Source organism: Macrobrachium nipponense, chromosome 4 (genome assembly GCF_015104395.2).
Source record: "Macrobrachium nipponense isolate FS-2020 chromosome 4, ASM1510439v2, whole genome shotgun sequence".
NCBI classification, from domain to species: domain Eukaryota; kingdom Metazoa; phylum Arthropoda; class Malacostraca; order Decapoda; family Palaemonidae; genus Macrobrachium; species Macrobrachium nipponense.
Genome location: NC_061100.1, coordinates 63,404,783 through 63,419,637, shown reverse-complemented (window position 1 = coordinate 63,419,637; position 14,855 = coordinate 63,404,783). Strand labels below are relative to the sequence as shown.

Sequence of the window (14,855 nt, the reverse complement as noted above, 5' to 3'; positions counted from 1 at the left end):
TATATCTACATACATAGATATATATATATAATAAGCTATATTATTATATATAAACAATATACTATATTATAAATATATTATATAAAATATATATCCATATATAATATTATATATATATACATATATATATATATCTTTTAAATATTACACTTTATATATAATTATATATTATATATTATACAATATATATAATAAATATAATATATAAATATATAAATATATGTACATATATATATAATTATATTATATTATTCATATATATATATATATATATAATACCATATATATATACAACATATTATATTATACCTATATTATAATATATTATATATAGGTGTATATATATTATTATATATATATATAATATATCATATATATGTTGTTATATCTATATATATATATATATGGTGTATCTAGATATATATATATATGTGTGTATATATATATTATATATGTATAAATATATGTGTATATATACATATATATATATATGTATATATTATGTAACAATATATTAAATATATATATATAATAATATGTGTATTATATATTATTGTATATTAATCTATATTATATGTGTTATATATGTTATATATATATTGTATATATATTTTTTTTTTTTCCTTTATATGGATATACTATATATTATTATATATTATATATAAAATAAAAAATCTTTTATGCATAAACATGTAAGAATATGCAGTCATGAAATACACTAGGAGATGATGTGTAAAAAGATCTCTAACAATTCAATAATGGCAGTAAAATACATATACATAAGTTACGAGATTTAATTTAAGGGACTAGTTATATGGACATAAAGAAAAATTACTTCAACAACTCAATTGAAGTGTGCCAACAAAAGATGAGACCAACCTCAAAGCCAAGCGTTTTAAAGTGTCAGAAGAGTTCCCCGTCAATAATAGATCTTCATGCCGACCAGAGCTGTAGAGTACTGGGAATAGCTGGTAAAGGGCGGAGAACCATGCCGCCCGCTGCCGCTCCGTGGTTCAAAAATGTATACTAAATTCTTATACTTCTATATTGGCAGAGAATACGATCAATATCAAAGTCTCTGTAAAGTTTCTCAATAGTTCCCAGAGTTAAACACAAGCCATGGTAAGGTGAGTGGCGACTGGCGACCTGTTGGTGGGTGGGGAAACAACTGCCGAATGTTAACAAATAAACCTCGAAGAAAATTCAGTTTACTTTACTCGAAGTTCTTGAATAATTAAACAGTCGTTAAACGACGAAATAGTGGGAAGTTAAATCTCAAATTGTTAGCACACAACTGCTTCGTTACCAATAATGACAACGTTCTTAAAAGAATTAAACAATGACGAAGAGATCTTTTTAAGTAAAGAAAAAAATGTATGTAAGAAACTTATAAGATATATTATATCTTATTTTCTACAGGGACAGCCTAGAACAGAAATCACTCGAATTTTGTAAATGAGAGTTTGAAATAGTACCTAAGATGGGTGATTGTAATTTAACTAAATATTTAGACAATTTATAACTAATAGAACCATCTGAGCTGATAATGGGACGTATTGGAAAATCTTTCTTAGGGATTTTGATTAATCCATACATGTAAGGCAGGGATGGGCCAATCGTTGTCACTTTCTCTTTTATAGGTACGAAATATTTTCAAATAACCTTAATTTTTGTATTGAAACTTTATGCCATCAGCTAAGGGGCTTTTCTTTAGTTTTTTTAAATGCTAGAGTCAGATAATAAATTTTCATTTTTTTCAACATAATTCTTTCTATCCATTATTACAAACCTATTGGGTTTATTAGCTTTAGTATTGTATACACTTTTATCTTCCCTTGTTATATGAATTGCATCTAAAACCTTTCTGGAAAATTCACTGTTTTGTTCGTTATTTGAAGTAATCCGAAAAAATGCCTTTAACTAAATTGACTGAAGATGATATAATTGCTTTCCTTTTCAAGTTTAGTTATTTCTGAGATGATGTTCGCACATGAGACGTTATTCATAATCGAGTATGATAATCCGTAGCCTAAAGCAAGTTTTTAGTTTTGGGTTCGGTTCTATATTTGAGAGATTCATTACACAATTCTCTTTATATTTGTTTACCCAACCACTTATTTCAATGTGTCTCTTCAGTTTTTTTTATCAAAGTGGTGAACTAATTTGTTTATCTACAATCTCCATGAGTACTGTTATTCAATCTGGGGGAATCCTGTTCATGAAATTAGATCTCTCAGTTCGTAATTTTTTGAAATTATTGAATTCTAACCTTCTTGTATGTTCTATATGTCTTGTAAGAGAAATTACACACAAATCATTGAAGGGAGATTCACTATCCACTCGTAATCTACTTGGTAATAAATACTTTGGAATAACGTGTTCTTGTAGACATTTTGAGGAAATTTTCGTCGAAGTCGACGAAAATTTCTTACTTGTGTATCTATCATAACATTCAGATTTTTATAATATAGAATTACCTACCAATGTCATTATTAAATTGATAACCCTTTGTGTAAAAAATTGTATGCGTAAAAAATTGTAAGTTCACCTTGAATGGTAACTTCGATTAACTAATATTTGGCATGGCTATGGGAAACCCCGTTTCACCCCTTCTTTCTAATATCTACGTGTTTTTTGAGACTAGTCTTATTCCAAGGAATCTATTCTCTTAAGTTTGTTTGTTTAAGATATGTAAATGATTGTTTTTGTATTGTAAAAGTCATTGTAAATATACCTGATTTCCTGGCTACAATTAATATTGTACCTTCCATAAAATCCACAATAGAATACGAAGAAAATAATTGTATCCCATTACAAGATGTCTTAGTTACCAGAAATAATACTAATTTTTGTTTTAAATTATACAGGAAACCAACAAATAATTTTTCATATCATTTTTATTCAAACCATGCTAAACAATTTAAGATATCATCATTTACTAGCATGTATCTTATAGTACTTAGAATTTGTAGCCTTTAATTCTTGGACAATGAGTTTAAAATTATTTACAAAATAGGAGATTCATTATGTTATTATTTATGTTTTTTTTTATTGAGTAAGAATAAGGCAAAGAAGATATGTGACTAATCAACCAGAGTTAATACAGAATTTAAGAGTATTCTCTGTCTACTTTTTACCCGAATTTAATATCTGCAATACTAATTCTAAAACCTAATTATATTAATTCAGTATTTAAATATAACAATACTTTAAGAAATATGTTAATTAAGAATCGTCCATCCAATACAAACAATATGGTATACAATATCTCTTGTAAAGATTGTAATAAGATCTATATTGGCCAGACATCAAAAGGTATATAAAAGAGATGTTCCCAAGGGCAACGACTATCAGAAAAGAGCTCTTCTGGAAACTGTATTCATTGAAGCCACATGTACCAGGAATCTTAGCCTCTGAGCTGGATTATCTTTTCATCCTCTTTCCCTGTCCTGTCTGTTTGTAGAATATACTGCCCAACTCTAGAAACTGTAACACCGCCCACAACTACTTATTTTTGCATATAAAGCTCTGTAATTATCTTTTTAATATGAGTGAACTTCAAAATGTAGACTATACTACGAAATTGTTGGGTATTTTCTAAGATGAACTCTGTTCATTTTCCTATGTGGACTACAATTGCTAATTTTTGTGCCTAAGAAGATTACCAGTACCATGTATGTATGTGTATATATATATATATATATATATATATATATATATATATATATATATATATATATATATATATATATATATACATAGACATACATACATACACTACATATATTCAATTGTCTTCCACATAGGAAACGCTCCAAGAAGAGGTCCATTGGAGGACGAAACTATTGGGCATTTTCTAAAATAAACTCTATTCATTTTCCTATGTGGACTACAATTGAATGAATAAATCTTTGTGCCTAAGAAGATTACTAGTACTACTATACATACATATATATATACCTATATATATATATATATATATATATATATATATATATATATATATATGTGCTTAAAAAACACAGTAGATGCACGTGACTTCACAAATAAGCGAATTCCACAGGAAAATGATAGTCAGAAATCCAAGTGTTTTCGTCTTTACTCAGACATTGTCAAGGAGTTAATGAAGTACAATTGGAGAGAAAGGTCTCAGGTACAACACAAGATCAAGAATACCAGATGGTTAATTGTCAAAGGGTAAAAATTAAAAGAGATAATCCAGGATTATCGGATATCACACGGTCACAAACCTAAACAGATTGACCCTAACCGAAATTACCTGAGACCTTTCTCTCCAATTGTACTTCATTAACTCCTTAACAATGTCTGAGTAAAGATGAAAGCGCTTGGATTTCTGACTATCATTTTCCTGTGGAATTTGCTTATATATTTATATAATATATATATATATATATGATAGTATATATGTATATATATATATATATATATATATATATATATGTATATAGTATATATATATGTATATATATATATATATATATATATATATATATATATATATGTATATATCGTATATATATATATATATTATATAGATATATATATATATATATATTTATTTTTTTTCTGTTTTTGATGTAGACCTGATGATGGAGACAGTTACTCTGAAACCAGTAGTCATAACAAAATAAAGGATGTTTTATGTACGAGTGCTAGTTTTACTCTTTATATATATAATAACGGGGCCACCGCCTCCGTTATTCATTTTGGTAGGGAAAGCCATAGTGGCAGGCAAGCTGGGTTTGGTAACACCTACTCTCTCTCTCTCTCTCTCTCTCTCTCTCTCTCTCTCTCTCTCTCTCTCTCGCCGTGATCCTAGTCATCTTGATCATAATTATGGACGCCGTGATCCCAGTAATCTTGGTTAATACTTTATATAATAAATGGATGACAAGCCTTACCGTCGCCAAGCAAGGCCCCTCTGGCAAGTATTGCACCAGAGGCAATAATAAAATGGCGAAGATGTGGAGAAACTGCCAGCTGAAGATATATATTTTCTCAGAGACTTGCTATAAATGCATGAGCCGAGAGAGATAGCAGGCTAACAAGTCAGGGTGCAGATACCAACTGCCTGCAGCTTGGAAATCAGGTCTCAAGTCAACTCAGCAGAGCCAAAATATGGAGGGGAGAAACAGGGAGGATTAGTCAACAAGACTAAACAAAAATACCACTGGAGTGAGGAGACCCCCTACTAACAAGAAGGCGAATTAACAATGAACTTTACAGCCTTCAGAAATGAAAGAGGAACTTGAAAGCTAACCTAAGTAAGCTAATACATTATAAAAAAAATCCTAAGGCTTACTTACGCCAGGTTAACCCTCTTACGCCAAATGGACGTATTAAACGTCGAGTCAAAATGTCTCCCGTATGCTGAATGGACGTATCATACGTCGACTCAAAAAAGTTTTTTTTAAAATTCGCGGAAAAATACTTATAGGCCTACCAGCCGAAAACTTTTGAATCATGCGCCTTGGGGGATGCTGGGAGTTCACGGATCAAGGCGTTGTTTTGTTTACAATCACTACGCAGGCGCGCAAGCGCGAATTTCTTTCTTATCGGACTAAAAAGTATCAGTGACACATCTCGGAAATTATTTCGTCACATTGACATAATTTTTGCACCATTTTAAATTATTCTTTACATAAAGTAATATATATGAAAATGTGCGCAATTTCATGTAAAATACAGCAAAAAAATACTCATGATTGTAGCTTTTATCAGTTTTGAAATATTTTCATATAAATAACGATAAGTGCAAAAATTTCAACCTTCGGTCAACTTTGACTCTACCGAAATGGTCGAGAAACGCAATTGTAAGCTAAAACTCTTATATTCTAGTAATATTCAATCATTTACCTTCATTTTGCAACGAATTGGAAGTCTCTAGCACAATATTTTGATTTATGGTGAATTTATAAAAAAAAAAAAAAAAACATTTTCCTTAAGTACGCGCGGTAACTCTTCCGAAAAAATCAGAATTTTTTTTGTGCGATTGTCGAAATGTTTGCACCAATTAAAATTAGCTGTTACATAAAGTTTTATGTATGAAAATGTGCGCAATTTCTTGTAGAATACAATTAAGAATGATTGAAGGTTGTAGCTTTTCTCTTTTTTCGAAATATTTGCATATAAATCACGATAAATAGAAAAAAAACCACGTTCGGTCAAATTTGACTCTACCGAAATAGTGTAAAAACGCAATTGTAAGCTAAAACTCTTACGGCCTAGTAATATTCAGTCATTTATCTTCATTTTGAAACAAATTGGAAGTCTCTAGAAAAATATTGTGATTTATGGTGAATTTTTGAAAAATATATTTAACTTCCCTCCGCGCGCATATTCACGGCCGCAAGTCTCCGAAATGCGTACATCGCAATATCCTAGTATTTGCTCCTTTTCATATTAGCCTTTTTATAGAGTTTTATATATCAAAATGTGCGCAAATTCATGAAGAATACAATAAAAAATAATTGAAAGTTGTAGCTTTTCCCATCTTTGAAATATGTGCATATAAAAAAATATATTTTTAAAAATTTTGACATTCGGTCAACTTTAACTTGTCCGAAATGGTCGAAATCTGCAATTCTAATCTAAAACTCTTACATTATCATAATATTCATTCGTTTGTCATCATTTTGAAACAAATTGGAAGTCTCTAGAACAATATTTAGATTTACGGTGAATTTTTGAAAAAAACATTTTTTTATGTCCGCACGTTACGAATTCGTACATCATTTTGTGATATTTTTCCGGTGTTGCTTTTATTGTTTTACAATGTATTATATATCAAAATTATTGCAATTTAGTGTACAATACAACGAAAAAAAAGTAACTCGTTAGCTTTGACCGTTTTTTTGCACAGCGTGATTTGAATACAATTATGTATGAATTTTTTTTTTCGCTATCATATATCGCATAATTTACATATGATAATGATATTATTTTTCATTTCTGATGGTTGTATACTAAACTTCAGGCAATGACAAAAAAAGGAGCCAAAATTGAACTCTTAATCTTGACAACTAAGCGCACTGTGAATTTTTGAAAAAAAAAAAATTTCCGCTTCCGTGCTCACTCCAAACCGGCCCTGGCATACGGGAGAGGTTTTGACTTTTAGGGCTTCGGCGTAAGAGGGTTAAATAAATGAAAATTGCTCGACTGTTTAATGATCAACAGTATGAAATCAGGAAACAGAAAACTTTGTGGTGCACGTATAAGGTCTGCATGCATCTATAAGTCAAAACTTGGTCAGTTTTCTAATCAAAAATTGATTTTTAGAAGGGATGAATACAGAATGTAAAACTCATTGTAGAAGTAAAATGAGGAGATGACATTCCAACTGAGGAACCTCCTGAGGTGTGGCTTTCAGAGTTATAAGAGTAGACTATGACTTCAAAAACAAAGATGGTTTAATTTTTTCAATTGATCTTTGATCCTCTTTTCTTGTCGAGAGCAACCAGAATAGCTGAACAGCAGCACCAATATGCCTTAATTTTGCCTCTCTGTCGAACTTATTAGTTCCAGAGGTCTTTTATTTCTCACGCCGCTGGACTGTGGAATAATCTCCTTGATGAGGTTGTTCAATTAGAACCTCAAAGTTCAGGCAAAGTTCACCTTGTATTTAACTAACTTGTTTATATTTTTATCTCTTTATCTATTAATCTATTAATTTGCTGGATCACCTGAAGATTAGCGACCCCTAATACCTCTGCTGAAGAAAATCGACCCCAATATTTTCCTCCTGAAGAAAAGCGACCCCAATATTCTCCACCTGAAGATAAACGACCTCTGCTTGTTGGTGTCTCCAATCTTCAGATGACCCACTTTAGCTCATAATATAGAAAAAAGGAGAAAAAATATAGATATATATTCATTAAAAACTACTTTATTAAATATTTGTTAAAAACACAAATTTAGACAAACAATCAATAGTTAATTAAAAGCGTATTGTCTTGCAATTTCAGTACAAAAATAATCAAACCTACTGTAACCCCTGTGGCTAGCACGCGCAGCGCAACATTACCTCTTGCCAGAACATACCGAGCTTGCCAAGAATTTTTAAATATGTGGATAAGGCGCGAAGCGCCATTCCGCCACGGCCTTACTGTAACCCCTGTTAATTCCTCACCTCAAGAAAAGCGACCCCAATATTTTCCACCTGAGGAAAAGCGACCCCAGCATGTGTTGGGGTCGCTTTTCTTCAGGTGATCCAATTTACCTCCTTTTTTTTTTTTTTTTTTTTTTAATAATTGACTTTTCTTTCTGTATTTCCTGCTATTTTCTGTAACTTCTTTCAAATTATCACTATTTTCTTTGGAAATTTGTTCCATATGATGGGTTTATATTAGTGGGAGGCCTAGCCCTGATGGTAATTCAGAAATATGAGAATAAGGAGAACTCTATTAACAGCTAACACTATAGAAGAAGCTGAAGTTACAAGTATATCTAATGAGTGCATGAAGTCATCATTAACTATGTAATCATATGATTCAAACTATTAGGTTATTGAAAAGATCAAGAAAATCTTCTATTATTAGTGCATACACAATAAAACACTTTACAATTTTATGTATGTATATACTAACTTGAGTGCAAATTTGAGAATTATACCTAAAATACTGATGAAGATGCAATGTTATTAGCATATGTTTCACATAAAGTTTTTACCATTAAGTTACTAACTGAAACAAGCTCACTGACCGGAAAAGGAGTTTGATCTCTTAAAAATCCTGAAGTTATAGTTCTGTTATATATATATAAAATAATTTAGACACTGCAAACCCATTTTCAATACTATTAAGAAATATATCGACAAAACTGAGTTCTTCTGAGACATAATTATTGGAGAAGCCTCTTCTAGCTGCTTATCATGCAAAGGCTGATTAATACTCATGCATTTCCCAGTACGCTTAATTTATAGTTATAAGATAGCAAGTCCCCTACTTAGCCTTTAATATAACTAGAAAATGTGTACTAAAACACCATTTTACAATACCACCAAAAAAACATTTCATAAAATCATCAGCTTTTGTGTGGTTTAGTTTTAAGGAGAGAGCCTGCTCCCTCCCTTGGCTGGATTGTACATTTTAGCTTCAGCATACCCCTGAGCCTCAAATTCTGGACTTCCATGGGAGGTACAACATGTCTTGAAGCACAGGTCTGCTAAGTTGGAAAGCTACTTAAAATTAATGCCACTGATCAATATATGATATCAATGTTTTAGATAGTCACTTTAGAATAACTCCAAAAAATACACATCGATGCAGTTTGTATAAATAGAGGATTTGATAGCAAAAATTATTTTTCCTCTCATAAATTTGGTAAGCATAACAAAAGTAATCATGTGAAAGGAATGAGGATACTGATGCAATTCAGTGCTTCTGGTATGCCTTTTTTTGTTTATTCCAAAGTTGGATTCTGTTATGGTAAAACTGACATTCAAACACCAAGGTCAAATTTACACACTATCAGTAACAGCAACGGTAAAATCAAGTTTCTGACATCCAGTTTTAACTCTGCTACCAATGCCACACTAACTGGTGTACTTCAAGAACACGGTATGCTCCTTAGCTGATATTTCCAACCAGAACCAATATTGAGGCATCAAGGCCATATTAATAGAGAAGGTCGACAAAAATATGTAGGACAAGTAAAATGTTTGCTACAGATTACAAATAAAGCCCCTGAAATGCAGGTATTTAAATCAAAAGTAAGTTTTGAAGTGGATCAAATGTGACCTACACCTATGTAACAATAAGATCGTAGGTGACCCCAATGACTTTAGATCTCTTGCGGAGTAAGCTCACACCTTACATTTTTAACATAGATTGCTAGGAGTTAATGTAAAGTCTTAATCCTTGATACCATATATTGATTATTTTCGTCAAGAGAGTTTAGATGTAATTAAGCCTAGATGATTTTTTTTCTGAATTTGAGGCTCTTGAAATATAAATCTAATAAGGAAAACATCAGACAAAATGCCGAGGGAGAAGAAGACTAAAGAATAGGGGAGCAATACTAATCAAAATGGATGTACGGGCAGTAATAAGAAAGGGTAACGATGAGGTGAAGGAAGCAAGAGGAAGAAAGCAACAAAAGGGACAGAAAATGACCAAATTCTCATGCATCTCTTACTCCTTCAGCTTCAAGTGTGAGTCAAGATGAAGAGGGTATTGAGGTCACCCCACTACTGGGCGTCCTGGCTGGCATTGTGTTCGTCCTGGCTATCATCGCTGCTGTTGTAATTGCAATTCTGAAGGTAAAATGAACTATTCTTATTTTCTTAATATTTAAATCCAATCAGGCAAGCTAAGTATTGTTTACTGTTTTTATCTTAACGCTGAAGTTCTAACGTCTAATAATTATAATTAAGAAATTTTGTTTTCTTTCTAGACCCCTTAGCTCAATAGTCCCGGTAGGGGGATACTACCATCATTGCTCCTCATGTGGTGCATTGTAGGCATTACATAAGGTTCTTTGCAGCGTCTCGGCCCTTAGCTGCGACTTCTTTCATTCCATTTTACACACACACACATATGTTATATATATATATATATATATATATATATATATATATATATATATATATATACATACATACATATATATATGTGTGAGTGTGTAACTTTATCACTTACACAATTGTTACGTGCATTAACACAATTACTAACAGGACTTCATTGAAACTTGATTGTATTTAGCAGAGATGTTTATTTAAAAAAGGTGCAACTTTTCTAGGACTAACCGTCTTCGTGGACGGGCAGATTATTTGTTTGTATGGTGTTTTTACGTTGCATGGAACCAGTGGTTATTAAGCAACGGGACCAACGGCTTTACATGACTTCTGAACCACGTCGAGAGTGAACTTCTATTACCAAAAATAAACATCTCTTACACCTCAATTGAATGCCTGAGAATCGAACTCGCGGCCACCGAGGTCGCAGGTCAAGACCATACTGATCACGCCACTGAAGCACTGTGGACGGGTAGTCATGGATAGCTTGTAAAATTTTTTAACTTAAAATACTTGACATTGAGGACGGGTAGTCCTGGAAGACTTGTACCTTTATTGAATAAATATCTCTGTTAAACACTATCCAGTTTCAGTGAGGTCCTGTTAGTAAATATATATATATATATATATATATATATATATATATATATATATATATATATATATATATATATATATATATGACTGGTCAGAAAAAAAAGTATTTTTCTCTATTTTTGTGTTTTTATGGGCTCCTTTTATTATATAATTATAATATATATATATATCTATATATATATATATATATATATTAATATATATATATTTGTATTTATATTTATATTTATATTTATATGTAAAGATTTATTGCCAATGTTTCACATTGCTTCGATGAATCTTCAAGGCTGGGGAATTGATAAGAATGCACACATATCAGACTTGTCACTAATGAAACACGGTACAATATTTAAAATTGAACACTAAGACACTAAAACATTTAAAAAGTAAAAATTACTGTACAATAAAACATTAGGTTGGAGAGACAATCTACCATAGTAAAGGTTAGAGAATGACTGAAGGACAGAGCGAAAAAAAAACACACAAAACTATACAAAAGACAAGAGACTGAATACTGAAGTAACAAACAAGCAGTTAGGCTATTAACAACTGAACTGATGAGGACTGAGCATTTAAATTCGGTACATATATATATATATATATATATATATATATATATATATTATATATATATATATTATATATATATATATATATATAAGGCGGAGAGGCAAAGGCATGTCAACGTATATAAGTTTTATTGCCAACGTTTCACTTCGCTTTGATCCATATTCAAGGCTGGGGAATTGATAAGAATGCACACATATATGACTTGTTACTAATAAAACACGGTACAATATTTAAATTTGAACACTAAGACACTAAAACATTTATAAAGTAAAAATTACTGTACAATAAAACACTATGTTGGAGAGATAACCTACCAGAGTAAAGATTAGGGGGGGCCACTCACTGTCGATCTGGTCATACGATGAGAACTGAGTGGGAGGAGACTCCAAAAAAATGACTGCTAACTCACGTTACTGCCCGGTCTGAACAAAGTAGTCAGTCTTAAGTTGGCAGTCACACTGTTTGGACGTGGCGGAGAGAATGTCTGATAATGAACCATATATGCTCAGACTGTCCCGTTGCACCCAGTATAACAATAAAGAAAAAAAGCCACGAAAAAGAATATTGGGTCAATGATTGGTTGTTGAAGAAAGAAAATATAACATTTATTGCTTTTAAAGGAAGTACAGGTAGCTCCCAGGGACTGTTATGGTTACATACGGATAAACGAGGTAACATTGAATATATATATATAAATATATATATATATATATATATATATATATATATATATATATATATATATATATATTAGTTGATAATAATTTTGTGCCCTCTTGGGATCGAACCACCGTCCAGCGGACAGGAACGAGATCAGGACGACATTGACGTTAGCGATTCGGGTAACAAGTGAGGTTATAAGTTCATACTGATTCTGACCTTACAAATCACCATCGAACTCGATTATTTGTTATTAGAATCGATACCATGTTAGCAAATTCGAATGTTTGACGAACTTAGCCATACTATGAATAATTATCACATCACCGTAATTCTTATAAATTATTTGAGCTACAAACGTCCTTTAATATCTAATTTGCTCTACCTTGGAATTGATATATTTTCATATATGTAGACCGAAGGGGAATTTTTTAGTTGATAATAGTTTCGTCCCCTCATGGGATCAAACCATCGTCCAGCGGACAGAGACAAGATCAGGACGACAGTGACGTTAGCTATTCGGCTAACAAGTGAGGTTATAAGTTTATGCTGATTCTGACCTTACAAATCACCGTCGAACTCGGTTATTCGAAGGTTTGACAAACGTAGCCATATTATGAATAATAATTTGTAAGGTTCTCTCTCTTCTCTCTCTCTCTCTCTCTCTCTCCTCTCTCTCTCTCTCTCTCGCTGTCTCTCGTCTCCTGTCTGTCTCTCTCTCTCTCTCTCTCAGTAAAATGCCAAATAATCTCTTTACACTAAGACTTGAGGAACTCAACTGCTATTGAGGCTTACACTTGCATTTAGTTAAAATAAAACTTAGTTATAAATAAGATTACGAGGTCTCTAACAGAGCATTTTAACACTTCCAATCTTGTTAGGTCGATGTTACTAATGTAATTATTGATAAAAAGTTCAAAGGAGTGATTAAAACCATTCTAAATCAAGTAAAAATAGCAAAATAATGATTTTAATGATTTCCCAGGATTAACTAATAGAGAAAAAATCGTAGTAATAATGAGGCCCAGTGTCAAAGATTCTGCACACTTCCTACCAAGGCATTTTTTCAATACAAATTCACTGATGTAATGTGATATCATGATCATTGCATCACTACAAATGATGAGAAGACGAATTTCTAGTGGTATTACCTAAAGTTCTTTCAACCGACTGACAGATGATCGCACGTGTGGACGGTTGACCAATGATTTTATGACAGTTTGCCGCTGGCTTTCTCCTAGGAAGAATATGAATAAACTATGTATAGAACCTAATAAATTTCATTGTTAAACTGTGGCACTATTTGTAGACCGCTGCTTTATCGTGGTTGTGAGCCCAAATCACATAATAAATAAAAACTATTTCCATGTGATAAATACAATCTGGGATAGGCCTAGGCCAGTTTCCTGCCTTTTTTTTGAAAAGTGTTACTGGTTAAAGAAGGCTTCATGGTCCATTTCATAATTGAACCAACCCCCAGGTCTAATTTAACCTTATTCATTAGATATTGTGAGAATAGATATCTTTTAATTGGCAATGTTTAGGCCATACTCTTTTGTGCTCTTTGCTTCCATCTTAGTTTGAACTGAATAGCCATAGCAGCAACTAGTCTATGTAGCTACAACTTCTTATCATCCAGGAGTTTTTCCATCGCTGCCATGAAGTGTTGCCACGATGAAGGTTAGGCAAGAAATGACAGAGCAGTGACCTCGAGCTGACTGTCTGACTGACAGTTTTACTCTACATGTGGACGCTCATCCGTCGAACGGTTGTGGGTGGACTGATAGGTAAACCTGTGCGTGAATACCCGGCCTTAGGTTCTAAGTTTAAAAAAAGCATGTATGATAAAGCAATTTACAATTGATTTGTATGTAGATCAATTTTCAATTAACCCTCTTACGCCGGAGCCCTAAAAATCAAAACGTCTCCCGTATGCCGGGCCTGGTTTGGAGTGAGCGCGGAAGTGGAAAAAATAATTTTTTCAAAAAATTACAGCGCGCGTACTTTTGAAGATTAAGATTTCATTTTTGGCTCCTTTTTTTGTCATTGCCTGAAGTTTAGAATGCAACCATCAGAAATGAAAAATAATATCATTATCATATGTAAATAATGCGATATATGGTAGCGAAAAAAAAAATTCATACATAATTGTATTCAAATCACGCTGTGCAGAAAACGTCAAAGCTAACCAGTTACTTTTTTTTGCGTTGTATTGTACACTAAATTGCGATCATTTTGATATATAATACATTGTAAAACAATAAAAGCAACACCAGAAAAATATTATCACAAAATGATGTACGAATTCGTAACGCGCGGACGCAAAAAAATATTTTTTTCAAAAATTCACCGTAATTCTAAATAATGTTCTAGAGACTTCCAATTTGTTTCAAAATTAAGACAAATGATTGAATATTACGATACTGTAAGAGTTTTAGATTAGAATTGCAGATTTCGACCATTTCGGACGAGTTAAATTTGACCGAATGTCGAA

At 32.0% G+C, this 14,855-nt stretch overlaps 1 protein-coding gene across 5 annotated transcripts in view; it reads left to right on the top strand.

Annotated features, from left to right (window-relative positions):
* LOC135210937 (nephrin-like) overlaps nt 1-14,855 on the top strand; it is an 845,298-nt gene that overhangs the window by 674,697 nt on the left and 155,746 nt on the right. For all 5 annotated transcript variants that reach the window (XM_064243913.1, XM_064243910.1, XM_064243911.1 and 2 more), the window contains one exon: nt 10,164-10,279. In XM_064243913.1, coding sequence (XP_064099983.1) covers nt 10,164-10,279 — 116 coding nt within the window. The remainder of the gene's footprint in view (nt 1-10,163; nt 10,280-14,855) is intronic.